The 23,565-nt window shown below is 51.0% G+C and overlaps 1 protein-coding gene across 1 annotated transcript in view; it reads right to left on the bottom strand.

Annotated features, from left to right (window-relative positions):
- The window catches only part of LOC147610274 (pentatricopeptide repeat-containing protein At1g26460, mitochondrial-like), a 53,846-nt gene that overhangs the window by 11,353 nt on the left and 18,928 nt on the right, over positions 1-23,565 (bottom strand). The window contains exons 4-5 of the mRNA XM_086786260.1: positions 11,079-11,279; positions 10,800-10,937 (exon numbers count right to left, since the gene is read on the bottom strand). Coding sequence (XP_086642386.1) covers positions 10,800-10,937; positions 11,079-11,279 — 339 coding nt within the window. The remainder of the gene's footprint in view (positions 1-10,799; positions 10,938-11,078; positions 11,280-23,565) is intronic.

Genomic DNA, 23,565 nt, shown 5'->3' on the forward strand with positions numbered 1-23,565 from the left:
GTCGATGACAGCGGAAGTCTTCGCAATGGAAGTCCTTGGAGTGTTAAGATCTTCGATTTGTCGCATTTCTACGCGACAAAAGTCTTCAAGAAGATGAAGGGAACCTTGGGAAAGCTTCCCCTATGATTCACGAGAAAGGAGGGTTGAAATTAGGGTTTTCAATAAAAAGACCCAAAATTACAGCAATAAAGAGAGTTGTTTTGCTGAATTTCAGTCATTGGGAGTGTGTAGGAGAGTGATTAGCATCCGGAAACACTCTTGGAAGCTTGAAAAGCACCTTAGCAAGCTTGGAAATGGAGTTGGGAAGGAGAAGGTGCAGAAAATGCAGCCCAACGGCCCTCATGGAGGAGGCGCCAATCTGTAGAGAGGAGTGAGGTGGTGAGTTGTCCAGTGTAGATGGCACACAGGTGCTTTGTGGAGCAAGCTAGAGTGGACACATGGCTGGTTACTCCCTTTGTACCAAGGGCACCTTGGGACATCAGTGTGTGTGAATATCGGACTGGTCATAATTTATAAGTGAGTTTTGGTCACCCAAAACTTAATGAAGTGTGTACACACTCACTTATAAATTAGTGCTAACTCCTAAGGCTAGGTTTATGACCAATACTTACCAACTGTAACATGCCACATAACCATGTCAGTAGACAGTTTCACACGCATGGTTCGCGGACAGCCGTCCCCTTACCTGAAACTACACATTGGTCAAGCAAGCATGAAAACAACATGCAGTTTCAATTGCAAGCAAGCACATAAAGATGTTATGCAATGCAGCATTGGTATGGACAATCCCCGTTCATGAGACTATACCAAAATAGACATGCTCCAAGCAAGTACACGAGGTACCAGACCCAATGAAACACCAATCCACCAAGCATTTCAGGGCATGTACACGAAGGCACAAGTCCCAACAAAAAGCCAAGTCCACAGTTTCACATGAGTGGCATCATTCCCCGGCATATACAACTGCCATGGACACCACCAGTCCAATGTACATACATGATGAGAAAGCACGGGTGGACCAATTGGTGACAGATGGAGAGGAAACACAGGTGAGAACCTGCTCTCAATATCATCACCAAAAGGAATGCACGTCCCGAGCAAGAGGGGAGAACCTCATATGTGAGGGACTGTAGCTAGACAAGCAATGAGTAATGAGGGAGGCATGCCGGCTATATATATGCCTACATGAAGACAGCCGACTAGAGATAAAGTGCCTCCATGACTGGGAAAATACCTAGGACCATAAAATGGGGAATAAATATGGGTAAAAAATATGTGAGGAGTGACCAGCCCCTTTGACTAACATGGTCAACCCTAGAGGCTAAAATAAGCAAGAAGGGGATGATGTCTAACACCCCTTCTCAGCACCAGATGCTGAGTGAACCCCAAGAAGCCAGAGACGTCGTCCTCGATCAAAGATGAAAGACTGCAGAAACATGTACCAAGAAAGCTCCACAAGCAATCTCCTCAACAACTCAGCTATAAAAGCAATAGAACAAGCTACCAGGTACACCGCTCCTCTGGAAGAAAACAACCATATAGGCTGCGACGTGCTACTCCAAACAATGATTCCAAACCCAAGTGTAAGAACACTCCCCGAAGTCGAATGTCGTGTATCCAGCCTAGAGAAGGTATGAAAGACCTCATAACCAACCAAGATCAGATTCTGTATATAATCAATCCTGGGAGAAGCAAATTGCTCCTCACTGGAACCCTCAAAAGAAATAGAGTCAATCTGCTCCAACTCTGTACCAAGAGTAGCCAAATGCTGTACAAAAGCATCCTCTGAAAAGGTCGGCATCGCAAGATGTAAAGACTCTGTAGAAAAGATGGGATTCATCTGCTCAAATCCCATAACATGAGTTGCCCAATGCTGTACATAAGTACACGCCACTGAGGTGGGCATCGCAAGATGAAAGGACTCCACATCCCCCTTTGAAAAAAGATATCATCGGATTGATATAAGCCCAACTTGATTATGATCGAAATCCAAAAACTCTGGAAGTACCACTGTGCCCCAGGGGCGGTTAGCAACCACAGATCCAAAGCATCCCACCAAAAAACCACCCTCCAGAACAACAAACCTGCAGAACTCGCAGGGGAAGAGGCATCCTCAGAAGCATCACAAAGAGAGGCAGAGGTAGACTCCTCACAATGAGGAAGAGAAGCAAGAATATAAACTACAGTGGTAACAAAGTCCTCAAAAGCATCACTGATAGCAAAAGACTGTTCCAAAAGTAGAACCACATCCCAAGAATAAGCAACAAATAAATGATCCATGTGAAAGGATCACACCGCAAGGACAAAACACCCTTCTTGTTCTGCAAACACTGCAAAGAACACAAGCTCTGACAAAATAAACTCTGCTCAGGACCTCTGAAAAGATTAGAGCTCTCTTCCAATATCTGTAAACTCCTGTCACAGAAGAAAGTCTCCACAGATACAAAAGAGCTCCCGAAACTGATCCTCAAGTGAAGTAGCTGGAGATAGGTCCCCTCTCAGTGTAGAAAACCCCTGTGGGAAGTAAAACGCAGCCAAAACACTGCTATCCAGCAAAAATAGCCCTCCACCACCAACAAAAGGCAAGGAACATGTAGAAACCGGGAAACCATGTAGGCCAGGATCAAAACATAGGTATAGATGCTCCAAAATCAGCAAAACGCTGACTGAAATCTGAAATTCAGAATCCTCCTCAAGTACCAAACCGCCTCCAAAGCCACAATCCAAACAAGAAACCCCCTCTGCAAGTGAACTGTGTCCACTGGAGAAGAAAACGCAGCCAAACAAGTGAAAATTCAAGCCAACCAGTGTCCACACCTCCTATGAGGAAAAACGCTGAAGAGAAGGTACCTTCAAGTCCAACAGATGAAGCCCAGGTGAAGGTAGAGCTACCAGCAAGATCAATTCAAAAAAACGCAGCAACCAAGGCTGCAAATCTGAAAACGCAGAGGAGACTCTTCAAGAATAGGATCCAGGGACGATTTTCGCTCACTGAAGCCTTCACCCTCACCCTGCTCGAGCTGCCGCCTGCTCGCACCCCCCCTCATCGCAGCCTCTCCCCGCCTGCTTGCACCCCCCCCCTCCTCCTCCTCTCGCCCCCAGCCCGCCTGTTTCTTTTGCGCCCCCCGCTCCCCCCCCCCCTTCCTCCGCGTCCCGCCTCCCCTGCCTGCCCCCGACCTCTCCCCCTTGCGCGCTTTCCCCGCCCCCACTTTCGTTCCCCGCTGCCCCCCCCCCTCCTCCGCCTCTGCCCTTTCGCTCCCCCCCCCCTTTTCGTTCCCCCGCCCACCCCCTTTCTTTTTTTCTTTTCCTTTTTTTTTCTTTCCTTTTTTTTTCGCCCCCCTCTCCCCTCTGTTTTCTCCGCCCATCCCTCTCCTCCCCTCCCCGCTCCGTTTTCTCGTGCAGCTTGGCTCTTGCAGGACCCCCCGTTTATCGCTTCGCCCTCGACTCAGCTTCAGACTCTGATGGAGGCTCCTCCCGCCCCACCTCAAAGGGACTCTTCCGCAGCCCCCTCGCCCGCCCCTAAGGATACCCCCATCAGGCTTTCTCTTTCGCCAGAAGAGGAAGCGAGCCTCGCCGCAAAGGTGGAACGCCTCCAGGCACATTCCACCATCTGCCGTATAGTTGGCACCCGCCCCAGCAGAGGGGAGATCCGGGATCTACTCCAGGCCCGCCTTCTTGCAGATGTGGGCAAGATCCTGGACGTTCAGTTACTGGGCCGCGGACACTACCAGATTGAGTTTGAGACAGCCCAGAGCGTGGCCCAGGTCCTAGCCATGAGTCCCCTTGACATCAGGGGCGCTCGAGCCTTCTTCAGACATTGGCAGCATGGTTTCGACCCAGCAGCGGGCCGAGCAGGGAGAGCGCCTATTCCATGTTACAGTCTGCTTCCCTGGACTTCGCCGCGAGTACCTTCCGCTCCTTTCTAGGATCGGATCATTGGTGGGCTTAGTGCTTGAGACTGGCCCCACAACAGCTTCAGTGGTGGCTAGAGCAGCTGGCCTGCCTTCGGTCAGAGTTTTGGTTTCTGACATCTCCTCCCTTCCAAAGGTCATTCAGTTACCTAGGATAGGGGGGGGATGGATTGATCAGAGAGTGGAGTTTTCGGGGCTCCCGAACCAATGTTTTATATGCAGGCAGGTCGGCCACCTCTCACGCAGGAGACCCCGACCTTCACCGCAGCAGCAGACTCCCGATGGCCCGCCCACAGATGCGGCTCGGCAGGCAGCCTCCGGAACACCTACTCAGCCCACAGAGACCTCAGATTGGCAGCCTGGACAGGGGCGCCGTAGAGGGAGACAGCCACCGGAACACCTGCTCAGCCCACAGAGACCTGCTCAGCCCACAGAGACCTCAAATTGGCAGCCTGGACAGGGGCGCCGTAGAGGGAGACAGCCACAGCAGCATGCCCAGAGACCGACGCAGCAGCAGTCACAGCCTCAGCATCACTGGGTTCCAGTGAGGAACAGCTTCGCTCCCCTCCAGGAGGACACCCCAACGCAGGCTGAGGATCAGGAGATGCCAGCACCCCCCCACTTCGCCCTCACCCCCCCCCCCTCTGCCTCGCTTCCACCTTCGCCTCCTCCCGTCCCCGTTCCCGCTTTTTCAGCGGCTCCTTCTCCACCCCCTCCCCCCCCCCCACCTCCCCCTCCGCTCGCCTCAGCTCCTCGGGAGACACTGGCAGTTCCCTGGCGCTCACCTACAGTCCGGCGGGCACTGAGCACCGACCTTTCTCGAGCACCGCAGAGGAGACCTACCATGCCGATTCGTGCTTCACGGATATCCTCTATCCGCAGTCGGCTGAGTAGTCTCGACACTAGACAGCGCTCGGAGGCTTTCGACTACCTCCTTCACATGCCTCTTTGGAGCGGAGGGCCCCTATGAGCCAGTACCCATCAGAGTTCATGTGGTGATACCTCCGGCCCGAGGGGAAGAGGCACTTGATTCAGCGGTGGCCGTCTCCTTCCCTCTTTGCGGCACTAGCGACCGAGAGTGGACTCTTGATCTCGCTCTTAGTGTGTTGAAGACTCAGGCAGTTGAGTTTTCTCACCATGTGAGCGATTTGGAGATGACAGATGTGATAGGCCGACTCTGGGAGTTGGCACATTTCTTTGATACCGGGAGTGCGGATGCCGCCGGGATTTAACATTTGGTGGTTCGCATAGTGGCTAACCTAGCACGAGACCCTAGCTATGTATGCATACATGAGGTTTCTCTCTCCGAGCGGGGGGCAGTCGCTATGGGACACAGCCACTGGCGCCTGGTCCGAGACTCTTGCAGCACACCAGGTGGGCAAATTCGTAGCCGCTCGGATGGGGATTACTCTCCATCCAAGCCGCTTGTTGCGAAGGCCCGCCGTATGGCTGAGACAGCCTCCACCTCAGCAGGTCATCCATGAGGATCATCTCATGGAATGTACAGGGCCTTGGCGGCGCACACTATGTACGGTATCATGGTTGCTCGAGGCAGGAGCTTCAGAGATGCCTGGTTGGGGGCAGTATTGATATTCTGATGATGCAGGAGCACCATTTGAGTGAGAGCAGGATTCGGAGATATGGGTCGGTGATGCCTGGTAGATGGGACACATTTTGGTCTGCAGGCTTTGGCTCCTTGGTGGGCAGGAAGGAGTATGTATGGTCATTGCGGATGTATGGCAACAGGCCATTGTGGATCGCGCGGTCATTGTGCCTGGTAGAGCACAGTATGTTATTCTGAGGATGCACAATGAGCACTTTGGTGTGCTCAATGTCTATGCGCCCAACCATGCTAGTGCCAGAGGAGAGTTCTGGACCCTTGTTTACAGATGCATTGCCAAGGCCGCACATTGGTGTGTTGGGGGAGACTTCAACATGCTTGAGGACCCGGCCGATAGGGTGGGAGGCAGTCATGTTATAGTGCATGACACAGAGCTTGCAGCTTGGGAGCGATTTTGTATGTCACTACGGATCACTGATGCATGGCAGCATGAGGCTCTCTCGCGCTCTCAGGATAGTCTTAGTTTTTCTCGGTCCGATCGCCGGCAGGGAGGGACTAATCTATCACGGATTGATCGCCTCTATGTGGGTGACAGGTTCGGGAAGCGAGGTGGCTCCGTTGGCATTCTCGCTGGCACCTCTTTTTCAGACCATGCACCAGTTATTTTGACACTGGAGGAGAGGACACAAGAGACCAGCTTGCAATTGAGGATCCCAGAGAGGATACTTACAGATCCCAGTCTTTCTGAGGACATTGAGAGGATATGGCATGATAGCCAGAGCTCTGACCTGGATGCAACAGGCCAGTGTGCCCAGGGACTCATCGAGCTCAGCTCTTTCCTGCACGCTACAGCCTTGACACGGCTGAGAGAGACTCGAGAGCGCTTGAGACGTAGCCTTGCTTTGCTTCAGCGTCTTCAGGAGCAGCTGCCTACATGCGAGTGGGTGGCGTCCCAGCTGAGCCAGGCACGCCAGGAGGTTAGAGAGGCAGAGGAGCAGAGACATGAGTTCTACTATCATCGCTAGGCCTCTCAGTGGACGCAGCTTGGTGATAGAGTGACTGGGAGTTTTTTGAGATCACCGAACCACGCCATGCTCGAGCAGGAGTACGCCAGCTCAGGAGGCAAGACGAATCGTTAGCCACTGAGCCCGGGGAGATTAGAGCCATTGCCACTGAGTTCTATAGAGACCTGCTTTCAACGGAGCCAGCCACGGAGGCACGTGATGCTTGCAGACAGACTGTGTGGGCCCATGTGCAGAGGAGGGTCACAGATCGTATGCGAACAGTTTTGGGTGACCCCCTTTCAGAGGATGAGCTTGTTGAGACTTTGAGAGTCCTTCCGCGTCATAGTTGCCCTAGGGAGGACGGATTGACGCCTGCCTTCTTTATGCGCTATTGGGACCTTTTGGGGCCAGGCCTCCGCAGGGGCTTTCAGTATGTTTTGGACACTGGGGTGATGACACAGAGCTTTTCAGAGGGCTTGATCTTTCTTATCCCCAAGGGGAAAGGAGTGTCAGATGATATTCGGCATTGGAGGCCTATTACGATCCTCAATACTGTCTACAAGGTCCTAGCAAAGGCCTTGAGTTTGAGGATCCAGCCCTTCCTTGGGGAGTTGATTCATGCTACCCAGATAGGATTCGTCAAGGAGCGCAGTATCCTTGACAACATTTTCACCTTTTGGGAGGCGACGGCCCGAGCTAGATTTCTCGGTGAGGACTTGGTCGTGATGCTTCTCGATTTTGAGAAGGCATACGATAGAGTCGATTGGGGCTTCCTAGAGGGCACTATGCGTTGCCTGGGTTTTGAGCCAGACTGGATTCGAGGAGTGGCGGCTCTATACTCCATAGCTCATAGCAAGGTGTTGATGGCAGGAGGACGGGGGCCGACTTTTGAGTTGACCAGATCAGTCCGTTAGGGAAGCCCTCTCGCCCCGTTCCTTTTTCTCTTCTTTGCAGAGGCTATGAGCATGTATCTGACAACAGAGGAGGTTGGTTTGAGAGGACTTCAGCTTCCAGTCCGGGGGGAGGACCTGCTCGATTCTGAGTTTGCTGATGACACCGGATTGTTTCTACATGGCCAGGAGGCCAATCTGCAGAGGGCAGAGCAATCGCTACAGGTTTTTGGTGTGGCTTCGGGAGCATTGATCAATTGGCGCAAGACAGTGGCTTTTTGGATCAGTAGCGCTCCCGCTCCGTCATGGAGCCCAGACCCAGGTTTTAGATGGATTCCTCTTGGCACAGCAGTGCGGTATCTGGGATGCCAGATTGGACATGATTTGTCACCTGAGCAGCAGATCGCCCCGCTTCTTCAGAGCATTCGGAAGAAGCTTTTATATTAGAGTACAGCTCGGCTATCCTTGGCTACGAGGGTGGTGGTGACAAATCAGGTGCTTTTAGCGACTATGTGATACATCACGTCTTGCTGGATCTTCTCGAGCTCTTGCATCAGCCAGGTACAGAGGCTGATCAAGAACTTTCTTTGGTCTGGGCGGAATGGTCAGCCGGCCCGGGCTAAGGTTGCTTGGGCAGTTATCACTCTTCCGCTGGCCCAGGGGGGCTTAGGCATTATACATCCAGCTGATCAGAGTAGAGCCTTGTTGGGGAAGCTTATTGTTCGGGGGCTGCTTCCAGGCGCTGAGCCTTGGAAGGAGCTTCTTTTTCAGCGGCTGCAGGCTAGAGCTCCCCCAACAGGGGGCACTTGGGCACCAGAGATACGGTGGATCTTCATAGAGAGATGAGGAGGACAGGCCTCAGTAGAGGATGGGAGGACAGATTTGCCTTGAGCATCCTGCGAGCTTGGGAGCTGCTGAGACCGGGGCTTTCTCAGAGACCTCCCACTTGTGATGAGGAGCGGGCCAGACAGCCGCTCATCTGGAGCCCCGCGATACGCACAGAGCATGGTCATATGCTGGGTTCTCGGCCTCGTCTAGCCTGGGGACCATTGGCGGCAAGCCCAGCACGCAGTTTTGGAGATTGGCAGGCCTTTTGCAGCCTCCCGGAGGAGATCCAGGCGGAGAGGCTGAGTCACTTCAGAGGGGGCTGATTATGAGGGATGACATTCAGGAGGCACTCACTGAGGAGTGGTTCACGCCTTTCGAGCCAGCGGCCCCACGGTGGATGGGAGCCTTTACACAATTGGAGATCCTGATTGCTGTAAGAGCTTGCACTAAGGATGGTAGATGCCTCTTCTATGAGATACAGGATGAGGGCAGACTTCAGAGAGTGGAGGCGGAGTCGCCTTTGGTTGCAGAGTGCATCTTTCAGAGGATACGAGTAGTGGCCGCCGCTTCTCGAAAGTGGCATATTGATCCAGACCCTGTAGATGTGGACTCTGATTGGCGCATATGGACATATGTTGCGCGCCCCTTGGCCCGGCTCCAATGGGACCCTGGCGAGTACGAGTGGCATAATCCTTATGCGTCCCCCGAGGCCACACAGATCACCTTTTTCCAGTACACTATTCGGTTGGGGAGGCATATTTTGACGGCGAGGAGGATGGTCTCTCCAGCTGCATCGGAGCATTGGAGGCTACAGGGACTCTCACAGGAGTTCCTAGAGGATTTTTGGACCAGGCTCTGGGCTAGCCAACAGGCACGCAGGATCTCGATTTTCCAGTGGCTGGTTGCCCACAGGGGCTCTGCAGTTGGCACCTGGCTTGTCTACAGTGGCCTTCCGTCGGCCTACGTCAGATGCGGCCACCCATTGGAGACACAGCGACATTGCCTATGGGACTGTCCACAGGCGCAGCAGATTTGACTGAGGATTCCGCGCATTTTGGCCCCCCTCTCTCCAGAGGGCATGTATACGTGGGGAGCCGCTGCTTGGTCGACTTTGTCAGGGCCTGCTCTGGGATACGAGTCGGAGCAGGATAGCCAGGCCATCAGATTCATTCGGGGCCAGCCTCGCCTTTTTCCTTCACCGGATTTCTCGTCTGCCGACTGGACACAGGAGAGGGATCTACGATGGGAGCTTCTCAGTAGCCTCACCATATGGTTCACCTGGAGAGCCTGTTGTTTTAGGGCCTTTGAGGGGAGACTGGACCCACCAGCAGAGACTGTTCGGAGTATCTGGCAAGAGTTGATTCACACCCTGCGAGGACAGTATGACCGCATCCGGGGCGGCTCGGATCGAGCGATCTTGCAACGCCAGGCCTTTCACACCACTTGGCGCAGCGGCCCCTTCTATACTCTACACGCGGGTACCCCCCGATGGCACTACAGGCCACCTATTTGGATTTTCCCCCCTCCTATTGTATGATATAGCCTCTCAATTATTTGTACTTGTATTTGCACTTTTTTGCACCTAGGGAGAGTCTGGAGGTAGATCAACAGTCTGTTTGAGGTGTGGCCATCTATAGGAGTCCCAGCGTCATTGCCTTTGGGATTGCCCGAAGGCTCAGCAAGTTTGGTAGAGGTTTCTCTCCATCTTCACTACGGACTGGGCTCCACCCCTCACAATTACTTGGGACACAGTTGTTTGGGCCCCCCGAGGCTGAGGCAGCCATGGCATATGAGTAGGATGGTGGGAGACTAGCACTACAGGTTGCTCATCATCAAATCTCGACAGCTCTAGTTCCGGCTCCCTCTTCTGTTCACTGGACTCCAGGCTCCTGCCCGAGACGGGAAATTTGTAGCAGTATTGCTACGTGGCATATTTGGCAAGCCCGTTTAGCGAAGCCATCAAGGGCACCCCCACCCCACTAGTGGAGTCCATCCGCAGCATATGGCTCAATATCATTCACACCCCCCGTGGACATTGGGGGAAGCTTCTGGGTGGCTCTGATCACAAACAGAAGTGCCACAAGGCCTTCTTGCAGACTTAGCGTCACGACCCTTTTCTCACTTGACAGTGGTGGTGAGCCCACCTGATATTATAGACCACCAATATGGTTTCAAACCCCCCCCCCTCTTATGAGGTAACCTCCTCCCCAACTAGGGAGGAGAACACCCCTTCTCCCTTTTTTCCTCGACACTTTGATTATCGCTCCCTCAACAGAGCTGAGTTTGTACTTAGCGTGCATGGCTGTTTTTCTTGGTAACTAATAGAAGGATCTCTTTTCCGGAAAAAAAAATGAACACCATGTGGAAGGGTTTTTTTGGGTAGCATTGCATACATCCGGGAGTGCATGTGGAGGCAATTTTTGAGTAAGCGAGCAGGAGTGCATTCACACGCACAATGGTGTACATGTGTGACAGGAGGACGTGGAATTGATTTTTGCATGTGTAAGCGCGGGCGTGTGGGTGTATGCAATGGCATTAACATGAGCACAAGCAGAAGGGATTTTTGTGCTTGAGTGGGTGGGTGTGTGTATATAATCCTGCATACCATTTGGTCAACTATTTCCATTGCAGATTTTGTATCCCGATTGACTACATGAACCTTGATCAACAAATCGTAAGTCCGTTGATCAGGCTGTAAACCGGATCCAATCATATACTCGTACACTTTCAGCGTCTCCGAAACCTACAAACACCCCCAAAAAAGAAATGAATGACATTATTTCAAGACATTTATATCAGCATTCCCAATTTTAAGCTTGTTGGAATGACAGATACTAACATGCATTTAAGCAAATCTTTTGATTTAGGGATTCAAGCTGCAAACCTTTCTCATTTTGGCAAACCCATCTATAAGAGCATTGCATGAATGCACATTTGGCATCAGACCAAAAACGCTCCTGATCGCTTCAAATGTTTGATAAGCACGGTCGATATCCCATACATTGGAGCACCCCAGGATGACACAATTGATAGCTGAAAGTGGCACCTGGTGGATTGCAGCCATCTCTTCAAGCTTGAAATAGGCCTACACAGATTCCATGTGATTTGGGCATTAATATGCATGACTGGCCATCACAAAATACACAAAACATATTCATGTTAGCATGAGATACTCAGAAACAAATATAGCAAGTGTCATGGTTTACTTTAGAAGCTCCCAAACCACCCCAAAAATAACAGTAAATTTGTTTTTTTCAGAAAGAAAATAACAGTAATTTGAAATAGTGATGGATCAAAAACTCCCCAGACGTGGACCCATAAGACTGCAGTCATGTGAAATTACTGGATATTGATTGATGTGGAAATCCCTTAGCAAAACCAGTGATTTTATTAGGTGTATGGAGAAAAATCTGGCTATAATTGGACTTGGGGAGGGAATGTTCCTAGGAATCTAGGGTAATGTTCCCTCTCTCAAGAAGGTTGTCAGCTAAAAACTAACAATTAGAAGGGCCCAGGGAATAGATGTACAGCCAAAGAGAGAATTGAGGGGTAATACATACAAAAATGGGGGAGGGAGGGGGGAGGGTGAAAAGAGAGTTTCCAATGGTTTGTCCAGTGCCTTCATTTGGAAGTGCGGCAACTCCTTATGATACTCGTGTGCGCCTTTCTGCATGCATGTGAATGCTCTGTACCACTAGTTACAGCAAGAGTTTTGAAGGTTGTAATGGGGGCACCTGTACAGGTAAGGCTATTAGAAGGCTGCTTGGGTATTCCGGGGTTGCTTCAGTGATCCTTATTCCCTCTTCGCCATGGTAGAGCATAACAATGAGTATCACTATGTTTTTCCACTAACTCCAGTGGAAATGATGCTAGCAACAAGCTTAGGTCACAACCCATTTATGAGCTGCCTAACATGCCTAGAAGATATACAGGTAAGGGTATTAGGTGGCTGGGTGTTTGCTTCAGTAATTCTCATACCCTATCAGCCATGGTAGAGCATAGCAATAAATTTTACCCTGGTTTTACCAATAACTCCCTGTGGAAATAATGCTAGCAACAAGCGTAAGGTTTGGGGCTAGTTTATAGGCTTCATAACATGCCTAGAACCTGCCCAACCTTATCCTTGCTGAAATCTTCCCCCTCTCTATTTTCAGTTTGCAGCAATAAAGCAAATACTCTCTTCTTCAGAAGGCAAGGAGGAAGAGGAGAGAGAAGGTGGCAGGTGGAGAGGTGGTCTTGAGAGGGTGATTGCGGACCCCATCAGGTGTCCTGTGTATATGATGATCTTCTCTCTCTCTCTCTCTCTCTCTTTCTCTCTCTCTCTCTCTCTCTCTCTCTCTCTCTAAACCTTCTACCGCCCAAACGTGGCAGAAATGGTTAGTTCATGGAGGTGATATTCAACACGTCCTGTGTTCGAGCCTCACTTCTCATCGGATAGATCGTTTTAGTCTCTTGGGATTGTTCATACGACATTAAAATCTTCTCTCTCTCTCTCTCTCTCTCTCTCTCTCTCTCTCTCTCTCTCTCTCTCTATATATATATATATATATATATATATATTGTTCATACAATGTTAAAATCTTCTCTCTCTCTCTCTCTCTCTCTCTCTCTCTCTCTCTCTCTCTCACCATAATCAGCAATTAATGCACACCTAACAACAATTAAGAAGCTTCCGCTACGCCACATGTAACACTTGTATCAGAGCTTAGGCTTTGACCGACAACCCATAGGAGCACCCCACAAAGGCCTTCGTGGTGGTTTACCTTGCTCCGGGCCTTCAGAATTCAGCAAAGCAGTTCAAGAAAACATGTGTTTGAGATTCCCTGGGTTCTTGGAGCATACAATCAGCCTCAAGCACTCCATGCTTCAGTCGAAGGCAGCATAGAAGATCCTCTCATCTTCAGCCAGCAAACATGCATATCCTCAACAATTCTAGATTTTGCATAAGTGACTTCATAGAGTCTTCTACAATGCTATTGGTTCAACATATGGTTCAGCCTGCGTTTGGTCTTCCTCGTCCTTGCATTGGGCAATCCTCAATCATCATTCTCATCATTGTACAAAGTTCTCCAAAGAAATACGAGAAAATGCTCTTGCTTGCAGAGCCCCCACCCTTCAATGGGTAATTGGGACCCGATCTGGTGTGACCACTCACTCTCTCTCTCTTTATGGGTCAGTACTTGAGCTTGAGCTCAACACACTAGCAGAGAGACATGGCCAGGGCATGCAGGCTTCCCCAAGTCATTCTCTATTTTGGATCACATCTTCACCCTCCAAGCCATCATAGAGGAGGCCAGAGCACGACACCAACGGGTTTACTGTTGCTTTGTGGATTTCCGCAAAGCATTTGATACAATGCAGAGACTCAAGGATTTGGGGGTACTATCAGACGTGATTTGGGGGATCATGGCATTATATGAGTCAGTCATAGGGCGGGTGAGATGCCCAAGAAGATTATCAGAGGAGATCTCCAATACCATTGGAGTGAAGCAAGGCTGCCCACTGTCTCCCACTCTCTTTGGCCTCTGCATTGACGAGATTTCGGCCTTCATTGATAGAGGAGGGGGAGGAGGCATATCACTAGCAAGCATCCTTGTTTCCATACTACTTCATGTTGATAACATTGTTCTTATTGTAGATTTTCCAAAAGCTCTCTAGAGGCATCTTGACACGTTATAGGACTTTTGTGTCCAGCGGGATCTCACAATAAACCTTGGGAAAACGAAGGTTATGGTCTTTAACACATCCCCTCTTTTCACATCTCGACTGAGTTTCACCTACATGGGCAGCCCAGTGGAGATTGCATGTTCATATGTGTACTTGGGAGTCATTTTTACACGACCGGTCTTCTTGATGAGCCATGCTGCAGAGGCTAGATTGATACGATGGTATGCTTCTCTTGCTCTCATGGAGAGAGAGTGTTTCCAGGCCCCCTTCCAAGAGCTGAGGACCAAGATATGGCTATTTGACACCTTGGTCACTCCAGCATTGATGTATGGAGCACCCTCCTAGGCACCTGATCTTGCAACGGCCAAATGGCCAAGGATAGAGAGGCCTCAGGTCATGATGCTCTCCCGTATGATACGCAGCAAACCATCGGTCCCACATGATATTATCCTGAGAAAGTTTGCTGCAGCACCCATGGTAGTAGAGACACTCTTCCAGACAGTCACATACATTCACAGGATTAGTGCCATGCCCCCTTGGAGACTCCTGAGGCTAGCCCTACAGTCCTCCCAGCAGCTAGCAACAGATGGGCCAAATATCTTGATATATACATGTCACATGCCACGCGGATTGCAATGGGCCAATTGCGGGTGTCATCGCACCGCCTAAGGATAGAGACAAGGAGAGCCATGCAGATACCTTGTGAGGAGAGGATATGCACTATGTGCCAACAAGAGGTCAAGTCAGAGCAGCACTTCATATACAGGTGCACCATATATTATGAGAGTCATGTAACTCGCGGGTACCCGGGGTACTAGGACCTTTGACACACTTGTTGATACCATCAATGCATATTAAAACATTTCAACATGGCCGTAACCTTAACACATATCCATCATCACTTTGCATAGAACATAAAAGCTGGACAAAACATCCACAAATGCTGAAAATGGAGCTTGCACGTGTGACACCGCATAGAGGCCGGAATGGGCCGACTCCCCCCCCCCCCTCTTGGAGTATTTTATTACCCAAGGAGAATAATATCATGTACAAGCTTTGAGAGCCTTACTCTCCCCACGGAGATGCCAAATTATCCATATACAAATGCCATAACACAGCCCAACACGAGGCTACCAAGCCAGAACACAAGCTGTAGAAATGCTGAGCCAACAATATAATCCACATACCTCCGTGTGGGTACTGATTCTTCCCCAAAAAACCACGGGTCTTCATGCAATAGAGTTGGTACAACAAGTACAATGGTTGGTTCAGCAAGTACAAATGTTGGTACAACAGGTACAATGGCTGGTACAACAGGACAGCAAGTACAAGGATTGCTACGAGTATAGTGGCTAGAAATCATAATAAAATGATTAAATACCCCTGCCTTCAGTATTTCTTCGCGATGGAAGCCTCCAAAACAGTCCCCAATAGCTGGTATTCTTCATGGGCAGCCTTCAAGAGAGAGAGAGAAAGAGAGTAGCCATCATTAGGGTAGTCCGTAACGTTGGTAGAGGCTAGTGTGCAGCAAGAGAGCCTCCTCCTAATGAAGAGAGGACTCCAATTTATAGATTTGGACCTCCCATGAGCTAAAATGGCAAGAAAAAGCTATAATGACAAGTGGAGAGCCACACAATAGCTGAAGTGACAAGTGTGCGGCCACGTGTCTCACTTTGATCCACTCTCTGATAAGTGTGAGGCCACTTGTCTCACTTTGGTCCACTTTCTTGCCACATGTCCCAATCTAAGAGATGGGTCCTTCCATAAACTTTATCTCTAAAAATATCCCAACTGGTAGACACTCTTGGTATCTGACGCGAACAGAATTTCCATCGGAGTCGGGCCAAAAATAGTAACCCTCCTAGATTTTAGGAGTATGATCCTTTGTATTCTAGGATAATCTCCCATTCCCAAAGCTTGTACTTTCCAAAAATTTAGACGTCCTGGAGTCCACCAGACCCCTTTCATACTAGGAAATGTCCAGGCTGGTGACATCCTCCCATCTTTTTACAAGTTGTCCGCAACTTTATGCTTCAAGCCATATATCCAAGGAAGAATCATGTCCCATCAAGTGGGCAAGACGAGACAGTCTCAAAAATCCAATATAACTAAAGAATCCATGTCCCAAATAAATGGGTGAGAGTAAAAAACCATAATACCAATATCAAGATCATGTCCCAAAATAAATGGGTGAGACAAAAAGAGTCCCATAAGTCCAGATATCATAATCATGTCCCAAAATAAATAGACAAGACCCAAGCACAAGAGCCAACTATAAATCAAATGAGCCAAATAAGTATATCCTAGACATGGCAATAAGAGTCAACCATGTCTCCATATAGAATATACTAGATACGGGCATAAAGTGAACCGTATCTCCAAACAATATATGTCCAAACATGGGATATTAAATCCAAATCCATAATCCAATAACTCAAGGCACACAAACAGGTGCCAGTCCAGAGCACAAATACGCTCAAGGCACATAAAGAGGTGCCAATTCACATGACCCTAGGCGTAGACATAAGTCCCCTGCCAACCAGGTATCATGTCCACCTTACCACTTGCACTCCGTGTTGGTACTCTGACCACACACCTTAGATGTGAGGTGGGCTCAAGTAACAAGATAAAACAATCACTCGCAGGCATAGATAGCCTGGTATTCCATAAGCATTTCTGCTACACATAGTTTATAGGCATTTCGGCCACCAATAGTTTGGAGGCATTTCAGCCACCAATAGTCACCAACTCACACTACCCTCTCAAGTGCCCATGTTCCCTTCTATTTGCTCTCTATTGTTCCACCCATACATGGTAGAAACAATCTTCAGGAGAGTACGTAAGACAAGAGAATACTACACAGAGTATGTTGTGCTTGACACTATCCTCTAAAATGTCCATGTTTCCTTCCATCTGCACTCTATTGTTCCAGCCACACATGGTAGAAACAATCTTCAAGAGAGCAAAAAACCCCAGTCACCAGAGAACTCGCGCTCGTTGAAGCTCTCGCCTCCCCCCCTGCTCGCGCCTTCGTCCCGCCTGCTCGCGCCGTCGTCCCCTCCCCCCCCCCCCCCCTGTCGTGCCCGCCCCCCTTTCGCACCCGTCTGCCCCCCCCCTTTCACGCTCGCTTGCCCCCCCCTTTCGCGTCCGCCTGCCCCCCCGCCCCCTTCCGCACCCGTCTCCCCCCCACCTCAGAGGGACTCTTTCGCAGCCCCCTCGCCCGCCCCTGAGAATACCCCCATCACGCTTTCTCCTTCGCCAGAAGAGGAAGCGAGCCTCGCCACAGAGGTGGAACGCCTCCAGGCACATTCCACCATCTGCCATATAGTTGGCACCCGCCCCAACAGAGGGGAGATCCGGGATCTTCTCCAGGCCCACCTTCTTGCAGATGTGGGCAAGATCCTGGACGTTCAGTTACTGGGCCGTGACCATTACCAGATTGAGTTTGAGACAGCCCAGAGCATGGCCCAGGTCCTAGCCATGAGTCCCCTTGACATTAGGGGCGCTCGGGCCTTCTTCGGATATTGGCAGCATGGTTTCGACCCAGCAGCGGCCAAACAGGGAGAGCGCCTATTCCATGTCACAGTTTGCTTTCCTGGACTTCGCCGCGAGTACCTTTCGCTCCTCTCCAGGATAGGATCATTGGTGGGCTCGGTGCTTGAGACTGGCCCCACAGCAGCTTCAGTGGTGGCTAGAGCAGCGGGCTTGCCTTCGGTCAGAGTTTTGGTTCTTGACATCTCCTCCCTTCCGAAGGTCATTCAGTTACCTAGGATGGGGGGGGGATGGATCGATCAGAGAGTGGAGTTTTCGGGGCTCCCGAATTAGTGTTTTATATGCAGGCAGGTCGGCCACCTGGCCAAAGCCTGCCCTCACAGGAGACCCCGACCTTCACCGCAGCAACAAACCTCCGATGGCCCGTCCACCACAGATGCGGCTCAGCAGGCAACCTCCGGGACACCTGCTCAGCCCACAGAGACCTCTGATTGGCAGCCTGGACAGGGGCGCCGTAGAGGGAGACAGCCACATCAGCATGCCCCGAGACCGACACAGCAACAGACACAGTCTCAGCATCATTGGGTTCCAGTGAGGAACAGCTTTGCTCCCCTCCAGGAGGAGACCCAGCGCAGACTGAGGATCAGGAGATGCCAGCGACCCCCCCTTCACCTCCACCCCCTCCTCCCCCGTCCCCCCCTCCCGCCTCGCTTCCACCCTCGCCTCCTCCCGTTCCCGCTCCCGCATTTTCAGCGTCTCCTTCCCCACCCCCTTCTCCCCCCCCCTCCTCCCCCTCCGCTCGCCTCAGCTCCTCGGGAGACACTGGCAGTGCCCTGGCACTCACCTGCAGTCCGGCGGGCACAAATGAGCACCGACCTTGCTCGTGTACCGCAGAGGAGACCTACCATGCCGATTCGTGCTTCACGGATATCCTCTATCCGCAGTCGGCTGAGTAGTCTCGACACTAGACAGCGCTCGGAGGCTTTCGACTACTCCTTTACACGCCTATTTGGAGCGGAGGGCCCCCATGAGACAGCACCTATCAGAGTTCATGTGGTGATATTTCCGGCCCGAGGGGAGGAGGCACTTGATTCAGCGGTGGCCTTCTCCTTCTCTCTTTGTGGCACTAGCGACCGGGAGTGGACTCTGGATCTTGCTATTAGTATTTTGCAGACACAGGCAGTTGAGTTTTCTCACCATGTGAGCGATTTGGAGATTACAGACATGGTAGGCCAACTCTGGGAGTTGGCACATTTCTTTGATACCGGGAGTGCGGATGCCTCCAGGAATCGACACTTGGTGGTTCGCATAGTGGCAGACCTAGCGCGAGACCCTGGCTATGTATACATACATCAGGATTCTTTCTCCGAGCGGGAGGCAGTCGCTATGGGACACAGCCACTGGCGCCTGGTCCAAGACTCTTGCAGCACACCGGGTGGGCAGATTCGTAGTCGCTCGGATGGGGATTACTCTCCATCCAAGCCGCTTGCGAAGGCCCGCCGTATGGCTGAGACAACCTCCACCTCAGCAGGTCATCCATGAGGATCATCTCATGGAATGTACAGGGCCTTGGTTGCGCACACTATGTACGCTATCGTGGTTGCTTGAGGCAGGAGCTTCAGAGATGCCTGGTTGGAGGCAGTATTGATATTTTGATGATGGAGGAGCACCATTTGAGTGAGAGCAGGATTCGGAGATATGGTTCGGTGATGCCTGGTAGATGGGACAAATTTTGGTCTGCACGTTTTGGCCCCTTGGGAGGGCAGGGAGGAGTATGTATGGTCATTGCGGATGCATGGCGGCAGGCCATTGTGGATCGCGGGGTCATTGTGCCTGGTAGAGCGCAGTATGTTATTCTAAGGATGCACGATGAGCACATTGGTGTGCTCAATGTCTATGCGCCCAATCATGCTAGTGCCAGAGCAGAGTTGTGGACCCTTGCATTGCTCGAGACCGCACATTGGTGTGTTGGGGGAGACTTCAACATGCTTGACGACCCGGCCGATAGGGTGGAAGGCAGTCATGTTACAGTGCACGGCACGGAGCTTGCAGCTTGGGAGCGATTTTGTATGGCAAGATCGGGGAGCGTGGTGGCTCCATTGGCATTCTCGCTGGCACCTCTTTCTCAGACCATGCGCCAGTTATTTTGACTCTTGAGGAGAGGACACGGGAGACCAGCTTGCAGTTGAGGATCCCAGAGAGGATACTTACAGACCCCAGTCTTTTTGAGGACATTGAGAGGATATGGCAAGATAGCCAGAGCTCTGACCTGGATGCAGCAGGCCAGTGTGCCCAGGGGCTCATCGAGCCAAGCTCTTTTTTGCACGCTACAGCCTTGACATGGGTAGGAGAGACACGAGAGCGGGAGCGTCGCTTGAGACGTAGCCTTGCTTCGCTCCAGCGCCTTCAGGAGCAGCATCCCACATGTGAGTGGGTGGCGTCCCAGCTGAGCCAGGCACATCAGAAGGTTCGAGAGGCAGAGGAGCAGAGACACGAGTTTTACTATCATCGCCAGGCCTCTCAGTGGACTCAACTTGGTGATAGAGTGACTGGGGAGTTTTTTGAGATCACCAGACCCCGCCATGCTCGAGCAGGAGTACGCCAGCTTAGGAGGCAGGACGGATCGTTAGCCACTGAGCCCGAGGAGATTAGAGCTATTGCCACTGAGTTCTACAGAGACCTGCTTTCAGCGGAGCCAGCCACGCAGGCACGTGATGCTTGCAGACAGACTGTGTGGACCCATGTGCAGAGGAGGGTCACAGACCGTATGCGCACAGCTTTGGGTGCACCCCTTTCAGAGGATGAGCTTGTTGAGGCTTTGAGGGCCCTCCCGCGTCATAGTTGCCCTGGGGAGGACGGTTTGACGCCTGCCTTTTTTATGCGCTATTGAGACCTTTTGGGGCCAGGCCTCCGCAAGGGTTTTCAGCATGTTTTGGACACTGAGGTGATGCCACAGAGTTTTTCAGAGGGCTTGATCTTTCTTATCCCCAAGGGGGAGGGAGTGTCAAATGATATTCGGCACTGAAGGCCTATTACGATCCTCAATACTGTTTACAAGGTCCTAGCCAAGGCCTTGAGTTTGAGGATCCAGCCCTTCCTTGGGGATTTGATTCATGCTACCCAGACAGGCTTTGTCAAGAAGCGCAGTATCCTTGACAACATCTTCACCTTTTGGGAGGCGACAGCCCAAGCTAGGTTCCTCAGCGAGGACTTGGTCGTTATGCTTCTCGATTTTGAGAAGGCATACGATAGAGTCGATTGGGGTTTTCTGGAGGGCACTATGCTTCGCCTGGGTTTTGAGCCAGACTGGATTCGAGGAGTGGCGGCTCTATATTCCACAACTCGTAGCCAGGTGTTGATGGCAGGAGGACGGGGGCCGAGTTTTGAGCTGACCAGATCAGTCCCTCAAGGATGCCCTCTCGCTCCGTTCCTTTTTCTTTTCTTTGCAGAGGTTATGAGCATGTATCTGACAGCAGAGGAGGTTGGCTTGAGAGGACTCCAGCTTCCAATCCGGGGTGAGGACTTGCTTGATTCTGAGTTTGCTGATGACACGGGATTGTTTTTGCATGGCAAGGAGGCCAATCTACAGAGGGTAGAGCAGTCTCTACAGGTTTTTGGTGTGGCTTCGGGAGCATTGATCAATTGACGCAAGACGGTGGCTTTTTGGATAGTAGCGCTCCCGCTCCGGCATGGAGCCCAGACCCGGGTTTTAGATGGATTCCTCCAGGCACAGCAGTGCGGTATCTAGGATGCCAGATTGGACTTGATTTGTCACCTGAGCAGCAGATCGCCCCGCTTTATCTGAGCATTCGGAAGAAGCTTCTATATTGGAGTACAGCTCGGCTTTCCTTCGCTGGGAGAGTGGTGGTGACAAATCAGGTGCTTTTAGCGACTATGTGGTATATCACGTCTTGCTGGATTTTCTCGAGCTCTTGCATCAGCCAGATACAGAGGCTGATCAGGAACTTACGCAGTTTTGGAGATTGGCAGGCCTTTTGCAGGCTCCCCGAGGAGATCCAGGCGGAGAGGCTCAGTCACTTCAGAGGGGGGCTGATTATGAGGGATGACATCCAAGAGGCACTCACTGAGGAGTGGTTCACGCCTTTCGAGCCAGCGGCCCCACGGTGGATAAGTAGACAGGCACGTAGGATCTCGACTTTCCAGTGGCTGGTTGCCCACAAGGGCTCTGCAGTTGGCACCTGGCTTGTCTACAGTGGCCTTCCGCCGGCCTGCGTCCAATGCGGCCACCCATTGGAGACACAGCGACATTGCCTATGGGACTGTCCACAAGCGCAGCAGATTTGGCTGAGGATTCTGCACATTTTGGCCCCCCTCTCTCCAGAGGGAATGTATATGTGGGGAGCCGCTGCTTGGTCGACTTCGTCAAGGCTAGCTATGGGATACGAGACGGAGCAGGCCAGCCAAGCCATCAGATTCATTGGGGGCCAACCTCGCCTTGTTCCTTCACCGGATTTCTCGACAGCCGGCTGGACACAGGAGAGGGATTTACGATGGGAGCTCCTCAGCAGCCTCACCATATGGTTCACCTGGAGAGCCCGTTGTTTCAGGGCTTTTGAGGGGAGACTGGAGCCACTAGCAGAGACTGTTCGGGCTATCTGGCAGGAGTTGATTCACACCCTGCGAGGACAGTATGACCGCATCCGGGGCGACTCGGATCAAGCGATCTTGCGACGCCAGGCTTTCCACACCACTTGGCGCAGCGACCCTTTCTATACTCTACACGCGGGTACCCCCGCTGGCACTACAGGCCACCTGTTTGGATTTTCCCCCCTCCTATTGTATGATATAGCCTCTCAGTTTATTTGTACTTTTCTGCACCTAGGGAGAGTCTCCCTAGCTGCCTTGATTGGTCTCTGCTCTACCTTCTTATGAGCAGGAGAGGGTTTGTAGTCCATTGGGCTTTTTTATAACTAATGAAAGGATCTTTTCATGGAAAAAAAAAATCTTCAAGAGAGCACGTAGGACAAGAGAACACTACACAGGGTATGTAAACCATGAGTTCCATAAGTCCAATGCATCCCAAATAATGAGAGCCATAAACAATGTTTCCCTGAAACCATCTCAAGGCAAACAACAACACCTTTCTCCTTGCATGGCTATACAAGGGTTAGTGAACATCAAAAACACTTCATAGTGAATAGCAAAAGCACCAACTTTGCAAACTCAAAGCATACTTCGCTTTTCTTTGCTAGGTTGGTCATGAAGCCAAAAGAAATAGCTCTTGCTTCATAGACTATGAAGCGGCTAGCCGTGCTTAACAACAATGATGGTATATGTGGTCCTAAACACATGCACATAAAGCCAACTCCAAACTTCCAAGATAAATACTATGAATTCATAATTCCTTCGACCAAGCTATCTACTGCTCATGCTCATGCTCATGCTCATGCTCATGCTCTTGCTCTTGCTCTTGCTTCATAGACTATGAAGCGGCTGGCCATGCTTAACAACAATGATGGTAAGTGTGGTCCCCAGCGCACGCTGTGTGTATAAGAGGAGGAGGGGAGCGAGACCATGTGTATAGAGATGGTACTCGCATCTCTAATGCTCTTAGCGCAGCCCATGTGCGTGGAGAGGTCTTTTCTCTTCCTTATTGATAGAAGGAAGCCTATGATGATACCAATGTAATTCGCCGGTGCCCAAAGGACTAGGGCCTTTGACACACTTGATACCATCAATGCATATTAAAACATTTCAACATGGCCACAGCCTTAACACATATCCATCATCACTTTGCATAGAACATAAAAGCTGGACAAAACATCCACAAATGCTGAAAATGGAGCTTGCACATGTGACACCGCATAGAGGCCGGAATGGGCCGACTCCCCCCCCCCTCTTGCAGTATTATATTACCCAAGGAGAATAATATCATGTACAAGCTTTGAGAGCCTTACTCTCCCCACGGAGATGCCAAATTATCCATATACAAATGCCATAACACAGCCCAACACGAAGCTACCAAGCCAGAACACAGGCTGTAGAAATGCTGAGTGTCATGACCCTGTGAAAGTGGAACAACATGAGTGTCAACATGGTGGTTGGTGAGCAAGATGCATACTTGGGAGTCCGGACAAAAGAAATGTGTGGACAGCCCCAAGTATGAATGGGGACCAAGGTTTTTAACTTTCTAAGGTTAGGCCCTTAGAAAGTTTGATAGACTTTAAAAGGGGCCACTAGGATAATATTGG

The sequence above is a fragment of the Cibotium barometz genome, chromosome 49 (genome assembly GCF_041138505.1).
Source record: "Cibotium barometz isolate CiBa-2024 chromosome 49, ASM4113850v1, whole genome shotgun sequence".
Lineage (NCBI taxonomy): Eukaryota > Viridiplantae > Streptophyta > Polypodiopsida > Cyatheales > Cibotiaceae > Cibotium > Cibotium barometz.